General features: G+C 40.7%; 1 protein-coding gene across 2 annotated transcripts in view; it reads left to right on the forward strand.

Annotated features, from left to right (window-relative positions):
* Nucleotides 1–21016, forward strand: part of LOC122787514 (transmembrane protein 87A-like) — a 1268634-nt gene that overhangs the window by 793069 nt on the left and 454549 nt on the right. For both annotated transcript variants that reach the window (XM_044054310.1, XM_044054387.1), the window contains exon 12: nt 15440–15539. In XM_044054310.1, coding sequence (XP_043910245.1) covers nt 15440–15539 — 100 coding nt within the window. The remainder of the gene's footprint in view (nt 1–15439; nt 15540–21016) is intronic.

Raw genomic sequence — 21016 nt, forward strand, 5'->3', positions numbered from 1 at the left:
CAATAATGGAAGACGCCACCTGCCCGGCAGAGTAGGCCCACAAAATCAGGGCTGCAGAGAATCTTTCTTTGGCAGACCCTTTCAGACTCCTGAAGGAGTGCTCGACTGCTTGCTTCTAGAGGCAGTTGGGGAGCAATTGTCATTGCACCTTGAAGCCTGGCAATAATATCCAGGGGATATATTATTCCCTTTTCTTTCCCCACCCCCATAAACAAATCCATTCCAGGCGTTCCACCCAGTCAGACTGAACAAGCAACATTAGAAATTCAAATGTTGCTAAAAAAAAGAGCCGTCCAAGAAGTCCCCGCAGACCAGAGGGGATCCGGAAATTACTCAAGATTCTTTCTAGTTCTAAAGAAAACAGGGGACTGGAGACCTATATTGGATCTCAGCAAACTAAAGAAATTGGTGAAGAAAACCAAGTTCCAGATGGTAACACTGCAGTTTATAATTCCATTCCTGGAAAAAGACAAATGGATGTGCTCGGGAGACCTTCAGGACGCACGCTACCACATACTAATGGAAAGACGATCCAGAAGGTTTTTGCACTTCCACCTAGGAGCCAGTCACTTCCAGTTTCGAGCTTTGCCCTTTTATCTCACTACAGCCCCCCAGGGTGTTCACCAAATGCATGGCAGTAGTAGCAGCTCACTTGAGACAGAGGATTCTGGGTGTTTCCATATCTGGACGACTGTCTCATTACCACCCCAACCAGTCATCTTCTGCTACAAGCCAGAGAATATACACTACAACTTTGCTTCTCTCTAGGCATTTCCATCAATTAAGTCTGCTCTAGAGCCATTTTAAAGTTTAAACTTTATAGAAGCAGAGATGCATACAGCCATGCTGACAGCAAGACCCCCCCCCCGAAAGAGTGCAAGATCGTTTACATGTGCAAAGATTACTCAAGAACACTCGAACCAGTGTGAGACAAGTACTGCAAGTTCTGAGAAAAATGGCAGCTTCCATTATACTTATCCCCTTAGCTTGCCTACACATGTGGATACTTCAGTGGATACTTTCAACACAATGGTCAGTTCTGGATTTGCCAATGTCACACAAGATTCTCATAACAACCTCCTGCAAAAAAGATCTCAAATGGTGGATTCACTCTCCCCCAGTGTCTCAGGCCTGTCCATTCATCCCTCCTCCACCTCAGGCCACTGTGACTACATTTGTTTCCCAGATTGGGGGGGGGGCATTATCTAGGGAAGACAGTCCAAAGCACATGGCAAGAGCACTTGCACATCAGTGTTCTAGAGGGATGCACTTGTTCACGATTGGCCTCTGAGACTACTATATGCCCCCCCCCCCCCGGGGAGTTACTGTAATTCCCAGGTTTTTGCAGAAAGCCAGTCTGTTGGAGACCACGATAATCCTGATTGATCCCTATTGGCCTCATCAAATCGGGTTCCCCTTTCTACAGCCTCATCTTCTGGAAGATCCATGGATTCTGGATCCAGCTCCGGATCTTCTGATGCATCCGTTGGGAATGGCTCATCCCAACCTTCAAAACTTCAGGTTGACCACGTAGCTGCTCCAGTTCCCTTGTTTGCCAGGTTTCCTCTTCTTTCCTCTCCAGTAAAACATATCTTGTTGTCCTCCCATAACACCTCCACAAGAAAATGTTACAAGAGTAAATGGAACAGGTTTGTTACGTGGGCAACTGACAAACAGACCCCTTTTCTGCTCCCATATATTCTATCCTGGAATTTCTAGCAAAACATTTTCATGAAGGTGCATCTGCTTCTACTATTAAAGTCCAGCTAGCAGCAATCTCTAATTATCATGTCGGAGAAAAGGGCTTTACAATCCATGTCACACAGACTCTGCCCATCTTTCTTGAAGGGGATCATTATGATTAGACCTCCATATAAAGACTCAACTCCGCCTTGGAATTTAAATTTAATTTTAACATTTATTCCCCCTTTGAACATTCAGACACGTGATATAAAGTTTCCATCTTGGAAGACTCTCTTTTTAGTTATGATTATCTCAGCTAGGATAGTCTCAGAACTGCAAGTCTTGTCCACAAACCTCCTTACCTGTTTTTCCATAAATATAGGGTCTCTTTGCACACTAACCCACCCCTTTCTTCTTAGTCGTGTCAGAAAATAATCTTAATCTATTGAGCTGCCTTTGTTTTTTTTCTAAAGTATCAAAACAAAGGTGAGAATATGTTGCATCTTTTAGATGTACATAGCCAGTTACATTTTTACGTACACAGAGCAACTGGGTTTAGAAAATCAGACCAACTTTTCATATCCTATTTGGCACCACAAAAGGTCAGCCAGTCTCAAAGATTACCTTTTCTAGATGTCTCTCTCTTTGCATATCCTACATCTACAACTCTAACAACAGAGCTTTTCCATTCCTAGTAAAAGCTCATTCCACTGGGTCAGTAGCTACATCTACAGCTTTCCAAATAAGGTTACCTTTGAATACCATTTGTGCTGCAGCTACTTGGGCGAAACCTCATACCTTTATCACTTATTACAAAGTAGATTTGGCCTCCAGGAGTAGAGCCTGTTTTGGTTCTATGGTTCTGAGAAATATTCTCCCATGAGCCATCCAGGATTCAGGTTGCTTGGGAAGTGGTCCGATCAGTGAGAATAAAGGCGAGATTGACAACAACACATAAAGAAGTTATGTACTTGCTATAACGTTCCATGTGTGTTGTCCATCTTGACATTTATTCTTAACAACCCACCCTACATGCCCCCTTCCATTTTTCTTGGGAGTCTGAGCGGACTCTTCTTTTTGGACCTATATAGCCTCAGCAATGCCAGCTTGGCCCTTCATAATTATTACTTCTGTTGATCCTTTTGGCCAGATGAACACTATTTATCTCCTTATAAGTCTGGAGTGGACAAACAAGATTTGAGGGGAAGTAGGGGAACTGCGTTATGGGTAGGGAAGGAGGGCCACGAGCTTTGCTGATGTCCTTCAGCTTTTATAAAGGCTGAGAATGATCCATCACATTGGATCCGACCCATCAGTGTGAGTAAAGGTTGAAATGGACAACATACGTAGAATGTTATGGTAAGTAAATAACTTCTTTTTTTTGGTGGATAAATTTTAAGGCCAATTATAAAAATGTTTCTTGGAATGGCAGATTTCAAAAAGAAAAGAGGTGAAGAAAAAACACAAGAAGTAAGCAATGATGTTTTTAGAGATTTAGTAAGAAACAAAGATTTTTTGAGAGAGAGAGAAATATGAGATCAGCCAAAAGAGAATTAAAAGAATGTTGTTTAAACAAGGGGAAGAGGTGGCACCTTTCTTTAAAGAGTAGAGTTATAAAAGAAAACAACATAATAATACGATAATTAAGAAATGAGAGAGGTGAAAGTGTTAGAAGTAAACAAGAAATAATGAATGAAATAAAAGAATATATTAAACATTTAAAGAAAACAAGATAAAAAACAAATATGGAAAGTTAAAAAAAATAATAAAACAAGATGAAAAAGTAGAAAAAAGATAATGAGAAGTGAATAATGTGTTAAAAATAGTAAACAACAGGAATGGATGGAATAGATATCATGTGTTTTAAAGGCATGTTAGAATGGCAGAACTACTTTTTGGAAGTATTAAATGAATGGTTAAAGGAAGATTCTGGACAAGAAGAAATGTGTTGGAGCTATGAAGTTTTTTTGGAAAAAGGGGAAAAAGAAGACATATGAAATTGAAGACTGATAGTATTAAATAATTCACATTATAAGATTTTTATGAAAATAAAAAAGATTGGAAAATTAAAATATTAGAATAAACAATATTTGCAAAAAAGAGAAAAGAAAGTTAAGAGGTATTAATAATAAGAGAAGTTGTGGATGACGAATAGGAAAACAGATATTAAAATCATGACAGGTGGCTTGAATAAAGTATTTGACAAAATACAACAAAAATGTTATGGGGAATAATGACAGAATATAATAAAAGTAAGAAAATATTAACAGTATTTGTTACAGTGTGTGAAGGAAACAAAGTAAAAATTGTAGTGAATGGTTGGTTAATTCAAGAAATAGAGATGAAAGAGTGGGATAAGACAAGGATGTCTAGGGAGTAGTATTTTATTTGCATTGGTTATGGATGCAGTTGTTAGTAAAATAATTACATCATTATAGAACTATAGAAGGGAATAAAGTACAAATTATTTATTCTTATACAAATGATATTGTTTTAATGACAGAGACCAAAAAATTGATGGAAGTAGTCATTAGGCAACTTAAATATTTGAGTGCTGTAGGTGTGAGTATAAATAGGGAAAAAGTAAAGGTTTAGGAATAACAAAGTAAACAATGTTCATTTTAATATGTAATAGAAATATAAATATTGGGTGTAGAATTTAGAAAGGAGATGGTTAAAATGCAGCAATGGGAAGATGTAATAAAAAATAAGGAAGATATGTTTATTTTGGAGAACATACAAGTTGTCATATAAAAAGAAAGTGTATTTAATAAATTCTGTATTACTGAGAAAAACTACATGTTTAGCAAATGTGTTTATGATCCCTAATAGTATGACGGTATTAATGTTTATTGTGTTTTCATTTATACGAGGATCCAGATTACACCCAGTAAAAAGAGGTGTGTTGTATGTTAAAGAAAAAGGAGGGTTGGGTTTAACAAGTCCAGTAGTTTATACAGGTTCATTAAATCTGTATAAAGTGTTGAGATGGATAAAAGAAGAAAGCAAGTCCTTAGTAAGTGTAATAATGAAAAAAGAAATACAAGAAAATATGGTGTATGATGAGTAAATTTAAAACAGGAAAGGGATGTGTGCATGGGGAAATATCAAGAACAAATTATGTTATGGAAAGTAAAGATAAGTGACATAGAACACGATATGAAAGAATGGTATTTAAATACAATGAATAAGTATGCTGTGTTTATCTATGGGAAAGGTTGGAGTGAGAAAAAAGAAAAGCCATAAAATCGAGACAAATGTGTAGAATGCAGACATTTGCTATGGTGATTATCAATAAAAATTGCCATTGAACTCTAGTATGCCATATAAAAATAGAAGAAAGAATATGCAGTTACTGTGTGTGAAGTTGAAACAAAAGAGCATGTTTTTTATGATGTAAAAAGGTGAAGAAATTATAGGAAAAACTATGTGAAAACAGTGTTTTGGAAGGTACTAACAAAATGGAGGATATAAATATGGCTATGTTGGTATATGGTATAGTATTAAAAAGGGAAATTTGTAAAGAAAGCAGAAAGATGTTGTACATAATGTGGACCATATGGAATGAAAAATCAAATGAGTTAAAATTTAATGGGAAATGGATATTGGCAGAGATACTGAAAATAAGGTTTTGGTTGTGGAAAAAAGGTGGGGAACAGACAATGAATGGAAATGAAGAGAACAAAATATATATATAAAGTTAGTAAATAATGGAAAATGAGTGTAAAGGATGTAAATAATTGTAAATGTATGGTATGTAATAATTATGTAAATATTGTAGGTATGGTTTTTAATAAAGGACTCCTACTCTTTGGAGCAGCTAAATGGCATAGGATGGCTCTTACAGTATTAAGGAAGAGGCCTAAAGCAAGCAGCAGCATGGAGTTGAAGAGAAAAGCTATGGAGAGTTTGGAGGTGGAAAATGAGAATTTGGAGAACATTTTGTTCAGTTCGGATCTTCAGAATGTAAATATGTTTCCTGTGTTACAAATGAGCAGTGTTTAGCTTTCCTCCATGGAGAATAAAACAAGTGAGTCTGTTGAAGTGGTGCAGATAACAGAACTGGTATCAGGAAGGCTTGTAGATGGTGCTCAGTTAAAAATAATTGAGCAGGATGATCCAGGTGACAGTTCTGCTTTTTCATGGGGTGAGAGGGCAGATACCTTTTATGAAGTGCTAAGGATTTTAATGTGGAAAATGAACCGGGTGATGTCTCAGCAGAGAAAGCTGCAGTGACAGAAAGTAAGAGGAAAGAAGCAACAAACTGAGAAGGTATCTGGTTTTAGGCAGCAGATAATGCATTAACTAAAACTTGTGCAGCAGTGACATCAGGCAAAAAAGGACAGTGGCAACCAAGTGTAGGTAAATGTGTTTTTAAAAAGAAAAGGCCAGCCGTGAGAATAAGGACAAAAAAGATTACATTGCTATAGACAGATATCAAATTGTCTCCTAGATGTTCTGGGTTTTAAAGCTCAAGAAGTTTGGTCTTTTATACGTATTGGGACAGACACATTTGTGTCTTAACATTTGATATTGAACTGTGTAACAAAAACAGGATATTTATGTGTGGATCAATTATGTTTTCTGGTAGCAACTTTAATGTTAAATATTATTTTGCAGTTTACAACTGATGAACTGGAAAAAGGTGATGATAAAAAATACATGCAGGGTCTCTGTGAAACTGTTGATAATGCAAAATATAGAGATTATAGAAACTTATGGAATGGAGGGTAGAGGTTGGAAACTGTTTTGAAATGTTTAAAAAAAACACGGTGACTCACTTGCCAAGTGTTATTTTTGTGGCTGGTTGTATAGGGGCATTAAGATATGCTGGCCAGTCTAGATCATGTTTCCTTTGTGCCTTATTTAATTGAGTGTGACAAGGTACAGTGTAACCAATGTGGTGAGAAAGAACCTACTGCAAGAAGCTTTGTACCTGATTGCAAGATGTGTTAAAAAAGGGACACTTTTGGATGGCTTGTCAAGAGCAAACAGTAAATAATGAAAACAAAGGGGAAAGGGAAGACAGAAGGCTGGGTTAGAGGCAGAGATAGGTGAAGAAGAAACTCTAGAAAAAGAAAAAATATGGAGGGGAAAATGAGCAGAGATAGTACATGCAGGAAGAGAGATCAGGATAAGAGATTGATAGCAATTTTTTTTTTAAGTTTTTGTCCAGTAAAAATCTGATTCCAGGGATCAAGGATTATTTATATATAAGCCCAGGAAAAAAAGTATTCTATTGGGGAAAGAGTAAAAATATTAAAATGAAAATTTAAAAATATTTTCCATAAACTTAAAATAGAAGGCAGAGCAGCGATTTTAGAGTACTTAAAGTAAATGTGAACAGTATTGTTAATAGTGTAAGGATAGGAATACTGGAGTGGTTTGCTAAAAAAATGTGATGTGGATGTTATTCAGTTATAGGATGTCAGATTCCTGACAAGTGAAGAAAGAATGCAAACAGAAAAATTGTGGGGTGAAAATATAATATGGAAATTAGGAAGTGAACGTTGTTTTGGAGTGGCTGTGTTGTGTGAAAAAAACAGTGAAAATACTAGATGTATGTCAGCGCTTGAGATTTTAATTTTTTGATGATATAAAGTAGACCCAAATATTAGACTTTGTGGTGGTTAACGTGAAAATTATAATTGCAGGGGCCTTTAATTATGACTTAAGGGAAAATTTTAAAAACAAAAGAAGAGAAGTAAAATACAGGATGTGATAAAATGTCAACTAATTGTGTGGAACAAAATTCAGTGGACTTGTAGAAGGGGCAATTGGATCTGAAATTAATTATTTTGTATTATCTGAAGGTTTGAGAGCAACAGATAGTGCTACATTTTTGATTTTTTTTCAGACCATTTAGCAATATGGGTGGAGGTGATGGAAGAAAGGGAGTATATTAAAATAGGAAATGAAATAAAAAGACAGAATGAGAGATTATGGGATGAAATTGGAGAGTAGGAAGTACTGCAGTTATGGAAAGATCATATAACCAGGAATAAACTTTTTTTCAATGTGTTTGAAGCATTTATTTTATTTTATATTTTACTCCAGAAAAAAGTACAAGTTACCAGCAGATGTCCTTTCAAATTGTAGGCTAGAACACATATTAAGATATTAATTTCAAGCTCTTTGTAGTCAGTGTATGTAAAAACTGGGTATCTGCCTTTGGGAGTACGTTTTGCTGTGTTTTGACACACCTAAGGAGAGAGATTAAAGTAGCATTTTGTAAGAGAAACTTGTTTAGCTCAAGTATGTAGATAGCTAAGCACTGTCAGCCACATAAATTTGTTTAAGAGATGACTGATTGACCATTTTGGGCATAAAGGAAGGATTAGTACAAAGAGGCACCCAGTCCCTACGAAAAACAAAAAAGAACAATAGTCATGAGAGTCTGAAGCTCAGATACTCTCTTAGTTGAAGTAAAGGCTAAAAGAAGAACAGTTTTCTAAGTACAGTGTTGTAAGGAAGTTGAAGCAGCAGGCTCAGAAGGAGCCTGAGTCAATTTTTCAAGAACAAAAATGAGGTCCCAGGAAGGTGGAATAGGCCTCCTGGGGGTCCTGATATGAAGAACGCCTATAACAAACTATTTGACCTCAAACCTAGAGGGCAGAGGAGGAGTTAAGGGCAGACAGAAATTGCTGATAGGTGAGATTTAACTAAATATACCAACCTAGCATGGAGCAGATCACACAAATAGGACAGAACCAGGAGAATCTCCACTGAAAAGGACAGACAGTCCAGACAGAAAATCTCTTCCATTTGGACAAATATGATTTCCTAGTAGTGGGCTTCCTTGCCTCCTGCAGGACCCAAAGCACATCCAAAAAAAAAAAAAGTTGCCTAAAAGGAATCAAAACCACATCACCCACAGTGTCAGCTGAAAAGTGGACAAGTGAGGGTGGATAAGAGGCCCCTTGTTTTGTGCGAGAACGTCCAGCCGGTGAGGCAACTTGTGATTGCCACTAGCCAGCTGAAAAAGGAGGGGAAATCAGTGCTGCCGGGCCAAAAGAGAGTCATCAACAAGATTTTGGGAGAGTTCTGCCCGATTTTTTTCAAGAATCTTGAAAGCAGGGAAAGGAGAGGGAAGGCATACAGAAACATCCCCTTCCAAGGAAAAGACAGGGTGCCGACATTCCAAGCTAAAGGACTTGGGACTCTGGTACAGAAAAAAAGGAAGTTGTCTGTTCTGAGGAGAGGCAGCATCTATCTGAGGAGTACCCAACAGATGGACAATGTCCAGGAAAACATCTCTGTGAAGTATCCATTAATGAGATTAATTAAAGATGGCTCACAAACTGGCTGTCAGACGGATCCCATAAAGTAAGAGTAGCGGGATCTATGTCCGAATCCAGACCAGTAACGAGTGGTGTGCCACATGGCTCTGTCCTGGGGCCCCTCCTGTTTGGCATAAACTTCTCAGAAGTACAGGCAAGCACGGAAGGGCTGTGGCTGACTAAGTTTGCGGACGACTGCAAACTGGGTGCTATAATAGAGTCTCCGGCCGACATGGAGATCCTCCAGAAGGGCCTAAATGAGACTGATGCATGGTGTCAAAGCCATGGTCTCAAGCTAAATGCAAAAAATGCATAGTAATCCCCTTTGGGAAAAATAGAGTACCCACAAACTACAACATAGGAGGTAATCCCCTGAAATCTGAAGAAGAAATAAGGGATCTAGGGACCCAAGTAGATAGCCAGCTTTCCTTTGATAACCATGTTTCCAAAGTGGTTAGAAAATCCTTCTATGTGACCCATCTGATTATGAAAGGGTTCGCATCAAGATCTAAGGATGTAATGGTGCCCCTCTACTCTTCCCTCATCAGACCCATTATTGAGTACAATGCACCAATTGGAATGTACCTGGCTAGACATCTCCAGCAGCTGGAGAGACCACAAAGGTACCTAACCAAGAGAATTACTAGCCTCAAACAGTTGCCCTGTGCAGCACAATTGAAAAAGCTAAGACTGTTCTCTGTTGCATACTGCTTTCTCAGAGGCATGTCCAACCCAGAATTGTTGAACATGCTCCATCTTAGCAAAACCAAATCTACTCGAGCTACACGTCTAGGGATATAAACCTCAACACAACAATGAATAGAACATGCTGGAGGAATAGATTCCCTTCGCAAAGACTTCCCTTACTATGGAACAGGGTCCCGATCTACATAAGGCAGAGCCCCTCACTATCACTCTTCAAGAGGAACCTTGATGAGTGGATGGGTAACAGAAAGTTCACACCGGGGATCACACCAACAGCACTACTAGATAGGGGCCAAGGGTACTAGCTGCTAGTACAAGGGTCTAGGGAACTACTAAAGGGGCGGTGAATACCGCACAACGTGGCTGGGCTAATATATGCCTTCGGGCAGATAGCTCAGTACCAACCTATGAGCTTGTGTTCTAGCCCTGCTCAAAGACTCTGCCACTAGATTGTGCTCTGAGGGAATGTAAACAGCCTGAAGAGTTATTTGATACTGGATAGCTAGATCCCAGACCTGAAGAGCTAGACTGCAGTGGAGGAGGTAGGACCTTGTACCCCTGTGGATGTTGACATAGCACATGACTGTGGTATTGTCTGTGAAAAGTTTGAGGGGCTCAGGAAGAAAGAGGGTGTGAAAGGCCTGAAGAGCTAGGAGAGCTCTCATCTCCTTGATATTGATGTGGTCTGGTCTCTGATGAAGAGACCAGAGACTTTGGACCATGAGAGAGCAGAAAGAAGCTCCCCACCAGCTGTCTGAGGCATCTGAAAAGAGCTCTTGAGTTGGGATTGGAGACTAGAGAGGAAACTCTGGATTGAGGGAAAGTTGATAAATCCACCACTGAAGCTCAAGCTTGAGACAAGGAAGGGAGAGAACTAGGAAGTCCATTGAGGATAATGTTGGGGTCACACTGAGGTACCTCTGATTTCCCATATGCAGCCTGGCAAGAGGCAGCATGGGAATGGTGGAGACCGTAAATCCACTGACCCTGAGAAAGTCCCTGGCCATGACTGAATCCAAAGGAAGAAGAGCCTGCAAAAAACAGTCAGAGATAGGGCTTTGGGGGCAGGCATGAGGGTGGTCTGGATCCTGCAACCAAGGAAAATGTGATCTTGAGAAGGAGTCAAGACTGATTTTTTTAAGTTTATGGTGAACCCCACACTCTGCAGCAGAGAAGTAGTAGACCAGAGATATTGAAGTAGAGCCTCGAGGGATGAAGCCTGAATGAGCAGATTGTCCAGATAAGGAAAGATCTGAACCCCTCTGAATGACAGGAGCAAAGCATTTGGTGACTACCCTTGGGACAGTTGAGAGGCCAAAGGGCAAAGCAGTGAACTGAAAATGTAAGGAAGAAACACAGAAATGGAAAATTTTCCTTAAAAGGGGATGAATGGGGATATGAAAAATAGACATCCTTGAGATCCAGAGAGACCAGAAAGGCCTGGGTAAGAAGAAGAAGAAATAAAGTTTGAAGAGACCTTGAGAAAGTTGTTGTTGAGAAAGATCCAGAATAGGTCTCTAGGTGATTTCCTTCCTGAGAACTAGAAACATTCTGAAATAAAAGAATCCTTTCTCTCTTCCTTGGCAGGGGGCAGAGCTTGAATGGTATCCTGGGTCCAGAGAGAAAGGAGCATATCTTGGAAGAAAAGAAGCTGTTCTCGGGAGGTTGAGGTATGCCCAGAAAGGGAGGAAGAGATTTCCAAACCATTAAATACCCCCTGGCGTATAATGGACAGAACCCAAGAGTTTAATGTGATCTTTAACCAGTTTGGAAGTGACAGGGAAAGGCGAGGGGACAAGGGAATCTGGCCAAGGGAAAAGGGAAGCAAATTGTCAGAATGTGGCTTGTTCTGAAAAGAAGGTTTTGGGAAATAGGGGCCTGTATAGATTTTGCAAGAGTAACCTAAGAGTCCTTTTAACCCTTTTGTAGAGCATGAGAATGTCTGCAAACTAAAGCAGATTTGGAAGGGTAATTCTTCTGAAACTTTGGAATAGGAGAAACAAAAATTTGTTTCAGCTCCTGCAAGGCTTTGCCCTTACCCTGGAGAGATTTAAAAAGTTCTGCAGCTGTTATCCTGGAGAGATCTAAAAGGTTCAGCAGTAGCAGTACCAAAAAGATTATTATCTAAAGGTGCATCCAACAATTTGGTCTTAATGTCATCAAGCAAGCCTAAAGATAAAACCAAGAGTAACACCTCATAACATAACCAAATGCAGCAGCCCTGGAAGAAGAATCAGCTGCATCATAAGTGCATTAATAGAGTGGTTGCAAACTTGAGAGGTGGAACCCAACAAGGAAAGGGGCCGAAGCCTTCCCCTCAGAATCAGGAATATCAGAAATCACCTGAGAAACTTGAGGGAGAGGGCTAAAACATACCTGTTCATATGAGTCTGGTAATTAATAACCCTAAAAGACAGGGTGGCAGCAGTATAGACCTTGTTGCCCAGTTGTTCTATAGCCTTACTACCCTTGTCTGAAGGAAGCACTTTAGCAGGAAGGAGCAGCTTACAGGGTTTGTTAGAATAGACACCACAGAAGGACATTTGTACAGAAATCACAATCGGGCACCTTGAATAATCTGTCAGGTGTCTTGGGAGCTGGAGGCTGAGAATCAGGGGCTACAGAAGTGCTGAAAAGGTATCCAAGAGGGCAGCTGGAACTGGAGGTACAGCAGAGGGTTTAGGAGACTCCATCTGGAGGAGTTCATAATACCTCTTCTGAATATAAGAAACCTGAGAACAATCCCACTTGAAAAATTCCATCACATGGGAAAGTGTTCCCAAAGGTGAGTTTTTCTAAAGAAGAATCTGGACTGATAGAATCCTCTTTGTCAGACACACAATCCAAAGGAGAAGGAATCTGAGAAGATTATGCCAAGGATTCTTCCCCAGAATCCAGATCCTCATCAGAAGGCTCTTACTCCCTAGGTCTGTAAGAAGACTGGAGGACCAGGGAGGGGCAGGCACACATACTCCTTAAGGAAGCTTTAAAGCTATTACAGCATTGAATAACAACTGAGTAAAATCCAGCCATGTATGTTGGGGATCTTTAACAGCAGAGGAAATAGGCTTGTTTTTTTTTTTTTTGTTTTTGTTTTTAATTTTTCGTTTGCAGAACGTCCACACAAAAATCCCTAGGAAAGGTCACACCCTTGCCGACACTCTACCAGCATAGTGGGAATCTCCTCCTGAACTAGAATCTGCAGAATCCCTCTCAGTCCCTCAGATGTAATCAGCCGGGGTTCCCCTCAACATCTGCAGCAGACATCTGGAAAGTCTCCGAGGACGTTGGAAGTGTCAGATCTGTGTCAGCCACTGACTGGGTCATGGCAGAGGAATCCAAAGCAACAACCAGACAATCCTATGGACTTTCACTAGCCTCAAAATAGATGTTGGGGAAGCTGGAAAGTAGCTGAATCAGACCAGAGTTTTTGTCCTTTTTCCTGGCAGGTGTCTGACCCTTGGGATGGGGGGGACTCCGTCATAGCACCTTGCACCAACATCTTTAGATGTTGGTTTTCTAGGTAAATAGACAAGGAGCAAAGATGACTATGTAGGGTCTTACGGACAAATACTTGGCAAATGGAGCACTGTGTACAGTCATGAGGAGCACCCAAATAGAAGAGACACTGTTTGTGATGATCCTTATGGGGAATTTGCATCCCACACTGACATTTTCCCTTTCTGGATGACATGTAAACCAACAACACTGAAGTAAAAGAGAAGATAAGAAAGAATCCCAACAGGGCACTTTTCTGAAAACAACTCTAACTAGCACAGAAGAAGAGCATTCAGACCGACATTCAGTAATGACATTGAAACTGGCAGCAACCAATTTCCTCCTGGGGCTTTTCGGGTCTGAGGTATGTCCATCTGTACATCACCCTTATGCCCTACTCCTTGTGTGGCGATATGTGTGACGTATGATGCCTGTAATCTCTGAAGGCTTTGGTGTATTGGCCAGTTGTTGGGTTATCCTTGGCGGAAGATCCCTTACGTAAGGAATACTGCAACAGTGATATGGAAGAACATCTCAGTGGATGCAAGCTAGAGAAGGTAATCTTGGATGATGAAATGGCCCAACTCATCTCCAAATGAGCACAAGCATACACATATTTGGAAGATCAGCAAATCACGTGTGGCACATCTTTTGGATGTGTGCATGTGTTGGTGGTCGGGACACAGCAGTTAGTGAAATCTCAACAAGGATACTGTAAGGACATGCAAAACTGAACAAATATGTCTGGCTGATCGTGCTTAGCTATCTGAGCAACATTTTGTTTACACAACTGTACTATGTCCTTCCATATCACTGTTGAAGTATTCCATACTTAAGACAGACTACAAAGGACCAACAACTGGCTAATACACCAAAGCCTTTAGAGATTACAGACATCATACTGCAACAGTGAAAAAAAAGACTTTACTGTTATGGTAATATTTTCATCCCAGGTCTTTAGGTTTGGTCGTTTCTAAACAAACCATCTCTTCCTGGATTTCTAAGGCCATTTCTTTTTGTTATTCTTTTCATGGTAAATGTCTTTCCTTTTCAGTAAAGGCTCATTCTACCAGAGCTGTTGATTATTCTGGTGCTTTTTTTCAAAGGATTGGATACCAATTCCATCCTTGAGGCTGCTACTTGGACTTTGTTCATACCTTCACTAAGCATTACAAATTGGGTATTGTTTCCAGAATGAGGTATCCTGCAATGGTTTATAGAGGGCTGTTCAATGCCTTTCTCTTCGTATGTTTCCTCTTGATCCTTTGTAGTCTGTCTTAAGTATGGAATACTTCAACAGTGATATGGAAGGACATAGTACAGTTGTGTAAAATCTTACCATAACAGTAGATGTCCTTCTCTTCGCTCTTGCAATATTCACTTCCTCCCTTCTACACCCTCTGCTCTTTTCTTGCCTTCCTGGCCAGGGATTTTTTTCTTGTTTTCCTCCTCCTCGATGTATATGTTCCTCCATGTCCCTAGGGACATTCTGTTCTACCTGGGGATTTTCTGAGGTATTTGTGTCCATACGTCACCTTTATGCCCTACCTTGCATGGGGAGCATACATGTGACGTATGACACCTATAAACCCTAAAGGCTTTGTTATACTGGCTGGACGTTGGGCTATTCTTTGCAGGATATCCCTTATGTAATGTATACTGCAACAGTGAAGAGAAAGACGTTTACTGTTATGGTAATATTTTCTACAACTGTACTTTCTAGAGACTTTATTGTTGCAAGAACATAGGGTACACACAGTTTGTGGGGGAGAAAGGGAAATAATGGGTACAGAGTCCGAACTAGATGCCATATAATGAAAGGCTAGAAGGGCTTAATATGCGTAATTTAGAAATATGAGGATAGACAGGGTTACACATTGGAAACATTTACATATTTCACTTATGCACTGTAGCTTTGTGGAGCAGTACAAGTAAAAACGAATTGTCAATAATAATAATAGTAGTAGCAGGAGTATTGTCATTATTTGTCTTCCAGAGTTTCCTGGAGTAATTCAAAGTGTGTGTGTGTGTGTGTGTGTGTGTGTGTGTGTGTATATATATATATATATATATATATATATATATATATATATATATATATATATAAAACTTTCTTGGGTGGTGTAAGCTATGGAACCTTGCTGGCTAGGCTTACGTAGGCCCTTGGGCCGATAGCGTAGTACCTACCTATGTACCTATATGATAATACTTTGCTATCTGATTGACTTGGGCATGTGTTTTAACTTTTTTTGTTCAAATTCTTTGTTTTCCAGTTCAAGGTGCAGTGGTCTTTGCAGAAATCCTCTCAGCAGTAAAACGCACACTGGCCCGTGTCTTGGTGATTATTGCTAGCCTCGGCTATGGAATTGTTAAGTGAGTTGGACTTGCAGTAGTTTTTGAAGGCGCAATAATTGTGTTTTGCATTTTAGATGACTTGTGGAGCTGTGCTTTCATATTAGTTTCTGTGTTTCTTTGTGAAAAAAGGTGTAAAGTGAGTCTTTGTTTTTGGTAACGAAGTGTACATCTGATGTCATTAGACCTCCGCAGTGACAGGACTCTCTTATGATTTCATCCTTTACTTCCAAGCTCTTGTTTTTTTTTTTTTTTTTTTTTTTTTAGTTCTTGCTCTCAAGAACATAAGCACTTGCTGCCATCATCACAGTGTCACCGTCAGAGCCACCCAAGCATGCTTACCAGTTCTTTTCTGCCCTTAACACAGTTTGGACCTTGGTACTGATACTCATTGTGGAAAAATTTCCACTTTCAGTCATTAATAAATGTGAACCATCAAACTATTCTTTTAGCTACCAGAGCACTAGCTGAAACACAACTAGCCTCTAGAAAAGCCAGAAAAGATATGTTGAAGGGCTTAGTCTTATGTCTTGCATAATGGATGCACTTGAAAATGCCTAGCTCAGGGATCAGCATGAGTTATCTTCTGAAATCCTAGACCAGTGACAAACACCATGAAAAATTAAAACATAAAGAGGGCAGATACTGTAACACATTTCTGGAACTCTGTGCATGCCTGGCAGCATTGAATGTGACCAGCTCCCCTGTGACATTTAAATCAGAATGTGTCAAGCTGTGTTACCCATGCTTCTGCTCTGCAGGTGAGAGTTCCATAGGAGATGCATCCCTATCAACCAGTTCAGAATGTGTCCCAGGGAGTCAGCACCATCCACTCCCTGACTGAGCCATCAAATCTCACTTTGACCAGCCTGCACACCAGATTTTTGCCTCATGTTTTTGCTCTGTTCCTTATGAAATGTGTGTTTTTTTTGGGGGGGAAATGACTGAAGATTGAAGTCACTAAATAATGACACACATTTGAGTTTCAGACTTTTTATCTTTCATCAAAATGCATGCTAACACACATCTTATTATGCTAGCAGTTTTCTAAGTTTATAAGAGCAGTATTTAAAATATGTTCCTATTCATAGACTTTTGTCTCCCACTATTATTTTAGGCTTTGTCCATGCTACTTGAGCTAAAAGGTTGAGAGGTATGTCCTTGAATCCCCTGTGAGTTGTTTGATGATTGAATTCAGGATTCTCTGCAGACCTCCTTATGCATCCAGCAGGGCTTGGTGGCCCAGTTAAAGAGAGCCTGCAGGGCTTTCTGCAACAAGGCTTGTAGGACAGGCCCAGGTCTTTGACATCAGACAGTTTTTACATATGGTAGAAACTGTCATAGGCTCAAAGGTGTCTCTTAATGGACCATGGGATGTTGCCAGCACCAGGCCTTATGCAGGCCCTTTCTGTCCCCATTTTGTCTTTTGCAGATACCTGCTGAAGTGTCAGCATCCTATGAATGGGCTTATAGAGGATCCGAAGGACTTTATATCTAAGTTGAACAAGGACAGTGAAACCCCCATGCTGCTCCTTTTCCCTTCACTGAACCTTGTTTCAGAAAAGGCTTCAAGCTCCTGAAGTCCTCTGTAGACTGGGCTGTGGCCCTGTTATTTTGCTTTCTGAAATGTCCACTATAATTAGCAATAAGGGAGTATGGGAGGCACAGCCATCTGCCCATATTGGGGGTTGTGGGGGGGGGGGGGCTTGCTTCTCTGCAGTAACATTTTTATTGTAACACTCTTATTCAATAACGAATGTTGGTAACTTCAAAGTTTCAAGTATTCTGGTATTATATGTTGTAGTGCAGCTATTAACTAGAAATCCTTTAAACAATTATCTAAGATGGAGCTTAATTTCATGTTATGTATCGAACCTGTGCTCAGTGATGCATTTTTACACCCTGGATGCATCCAGGTACCGTTCCATTTTTCCTATTAATGCAGGTATCCTCTGCAAGCCCCAGTGAAGTGGAACATGATCTCTTAGGCATGTAAGGGCTGACTGCTGTGTTAACAGTACTGTCCAACAATGGTTTCAGTCATTCCAGCAGTTAGTGCTTTTCACTGCCACTTTTGGGGGTGGGGATTAGATCCCTCATAGCTGTCTGTTTCACAGCTACAGGATCCAATCCATCCTAATGGATGAGGCATTGTAAGTGAGAGATTTTACTCCTGTCTGTTATCTAGTTTTAAAGCAGATAGAAGTCTTCTAGCTCATGTTTGGACATTGCTGATTTTAACAAGCACATCTTATGTGCCAAGCACTCACATTAAAGATCCTTCTTGGTGGCTGTCAATGGTTAGTGTGCCCTCTCTATCGGCTAGCACTTTATTTTTTCCAGCAGTTCCTTTGCTGTGGGATTGACAGGTGCTGGTGGCAGCACACATGCGTGTTGTAACACAAGTACTTGCTTTTCATCCATCAGTTATTATTTGCTGTATACACAATTCAGATCCTGTTCCTTTGACAGTGATAAAAATTTCCAGGTTGCACACACCTTTTTTTTAAATTACAAAAATTCCAAATTCAGGAAGAATGGTGAATGAAGGCGACCTATATGACAACTGGTGAGGTTTTGTTGGTCTGTGGGAAGTGAGCCAGAATTTCATCAGAGATTTTGCATGGTAGATTGGCTGGAGCTTCTGCCTCTCATAGGTGAGATGACTTGGTTAACAGCCTCAGTTCTTCCAGTGCCGGAGATCATTTCTTTTTAGCAGGATTATTCTTCTTAGGTCTTCATTTCTGTCAGGCACCTGAAGACTCAAAAATACATCCCAATTCCTACCCTGTTTGTGCATCCCGGGATACACAAACACCATTTTCCCAGCATATCTGATTATTTCCTTGGCCACCCAGCTTGATCATGAGGAATGTTACATTGAATCAACCATTCACAGATTGGGTATACTGAAGGCTGAGGCATCTTCTCCTATTGCTTCACCTTCAGCCCTTGTGGATTGGTTGGATTGGGTTGTGTATATTCCATGCTAGGGTCCCTGTCCAGGAGTGAAAGATTGAATGCCTGCTTAGCTTGTAGTGGATTCCAGAGTTGCAAGTGCAGATAATCTCTCACCATAGGGATTTCATTTTTTTGCTGTTACAGCCTTTCACAGACCTCTAGTTGGCATGCTTTGCTCTTGATACAAAAGTGTCCACATGAGGGATCTCGAGGTTAAGCCAATGTCAGGGTCCCTAGCCAGGAATGAGAGACTGATGCTATTTTGCTCTTGGTGAGATATGGAGATGTTCTTCGTGTTTCACTGTTGCAGTCTTCACATTTGGGTTATCTGCCTGCAGGTAGCCCTCAGCTGGCCTGAATACCAGAGTCTTCGGATTTCTGCGTCGGATGCTGTCGCTTCTTACATGATGTCAGGTCGTCAGGGGTATAAAACATGCAGTTGACGCAATTACATCAGTCTTTCTTGCCGTGCAGTGCCCGAAGCAGAAGCAGTTCGCAAGTGCCAGTCGGCCAACTCCTGAAATTTTCATTTTTGAGTTTTAGACCTGAAGTCTTCAAAAAGATAAGTACCCCGTTGGGGATCCTTTTTTCTTGCTCTAACCGATGTCAGAAAAAATTAAGAATTGTCTTGCCTGTGGAAAGCAAACACCTCATAGAGATTTTCATTCTTACTGCATCACCTGTTTAGGCCTAGACCACGACGTCCCTCGCTGTCGGTTTTGTGCCTTGTTCAACGCCCAAACTATTCATCGGTTTTGTGCCTTGTTCATCCGAACTATTCGCATCGGGCTATTTTGGTAGCTAAATACTTTCTTTCTCAATCTCCGAACTCCAAAATGGCTTTGTTAAGCCATCCGGCTACCGATCTTCCATAAAAAAACGTAAGGATAAAGACAGAGACAGACAACATAGGTCCAAAACTGCCGACAATGCCTCCGTTAAGCTAGTCGCCATTCCGCCGGTACTCAGTGAGGTGCTTTCGCAGCCTCTGATACCCGCTAATGCAGATTCGCAGGCCTCTACTGAGACCCATTCGGAGTCCAGTATGCCGTGAGATGCTTCTTCGACTATGGAACCTGCAGATGTCTCTACCTTGGATGGGTCCGGAGCCGCTGTGCAGGCACTGGCTTCTGAGGGTGTATTCAGGCCTACGGACTTTCATATTAAACAGACGACTTCGTTTCAAGCTAGAAATACCGAATTCTGCAGGCCTAAAGCTCGCACTACGCCTAGAAAACAGATGACCAAACCGCATACTCAGGCCCATATGCCTCAAAAACAAATGCTTGGAATGGCTGAAGACCTTATTACCTTAATTGGGAGAAGCCAGCCTACTCCCTCTAGGAGACCTAGAACTGATTTTCTTTGATTCTTCTGATCAGGAATCTGGTATCTCTGTTCCTTCTGACTACCAGGATTTGCCCTTATCTACTTATGAGGATTCTGATGCAGAGGATTATATTCCCTCTGCTTCCCCTCTAGAAGGTTTTTCTTTTGGTGAAACCTTGCATTCCCTTAGGGAGCATTTCCACTGGGAAAGCCAGGACAATTCTGAGTCCAAAAAGAGACTTAGGGAATTTTTACTCCTGCCTCAACACAGGCCTCTAGCTATCCCTCCTGTTCTGGCTATTGCAGATGATGTTTTCTTGGAATCTAGCCTTACCCTAGACACTTTGCCTCCAGCTCCCTGGAAGCCAGACAGGTACTACAGAGTACCTGACACTCACAAGTTCCTCTTCAAGAATCCTACTGCGGATCCAGAGACCATTTCCCAAGGGCCAAAAGGCATTAGGACTACTACTGCCAAAAATCCTACCCCTTCTGATAGGGACTCTAGAGCCTTAGACAGATGGGGTAAGAAGGTATACATTTCTGCTACTTTGACCATTTGGGCTTTAAATTGCCAGTTTCATATGTTAAAGTATCAGCAGCATATTATGGGACTACTTAAACAGAAAATGATGTTGATTCCTGACTGTGCTGAAAACAAAGAGTTGCATGAGTTAATGCATTCTGCTGAACAAGTTGGTAAACATACTTTGCAATGTGGTTTTGATGCTTTAGAAACATCTTGCAGGGCTGCTGTCACTGGGTCTGTACTTAGAAGGCATGCTTGGCTTAAGGAACAAAACTTGCCAGATCATGTTAAAGCTAAATTACTGGATGCACCCTTAAACCAAGACCGCCTTTTTGGCAACAAAGCAGAAGAAGTCCTCAAAAGGATGGAGGAAAAAGCTAAATATATGCAAACTGTTAAAGATTTCTTACAAGTACAGCCTCCCAGATTCAGTAGGCATTGGCCTTCAAATAACTGGTCTTTTCCAGTCTCTTTCAGGCCTTCTCCGTCCAAACCTAAGAGCAGCAGACCACCAAGACTTCAGTCTCAGGCTACGCACAGATCTAAGCAGTGGGGGGGGCTCCCACTTCCAAAGCAGGGAGTAGTAAGCCACCCCCCTAAGGAAAAATGGCACAATGACTTATCCTTAACTCTTCTAAACCCTGCTCAACTACTTGCTCCCTTAGGAGGAAAGCTCGCC

The sequence above is a fragment of the Protopterus annectens genome, chromosome 1.part0 (assembly GCF_019279795.1).
Source record: "Protopterus annectens isolate FY-2018-M chromosome 1.part0, PAN1.0, whole genome shotgun sequence".
Classification (NCBI taxonomy): Eukaryota; Metazoa; Chordata; order Ceratodontiformes; family Protopteridae; genus Protopterus; species Protopterus annectens.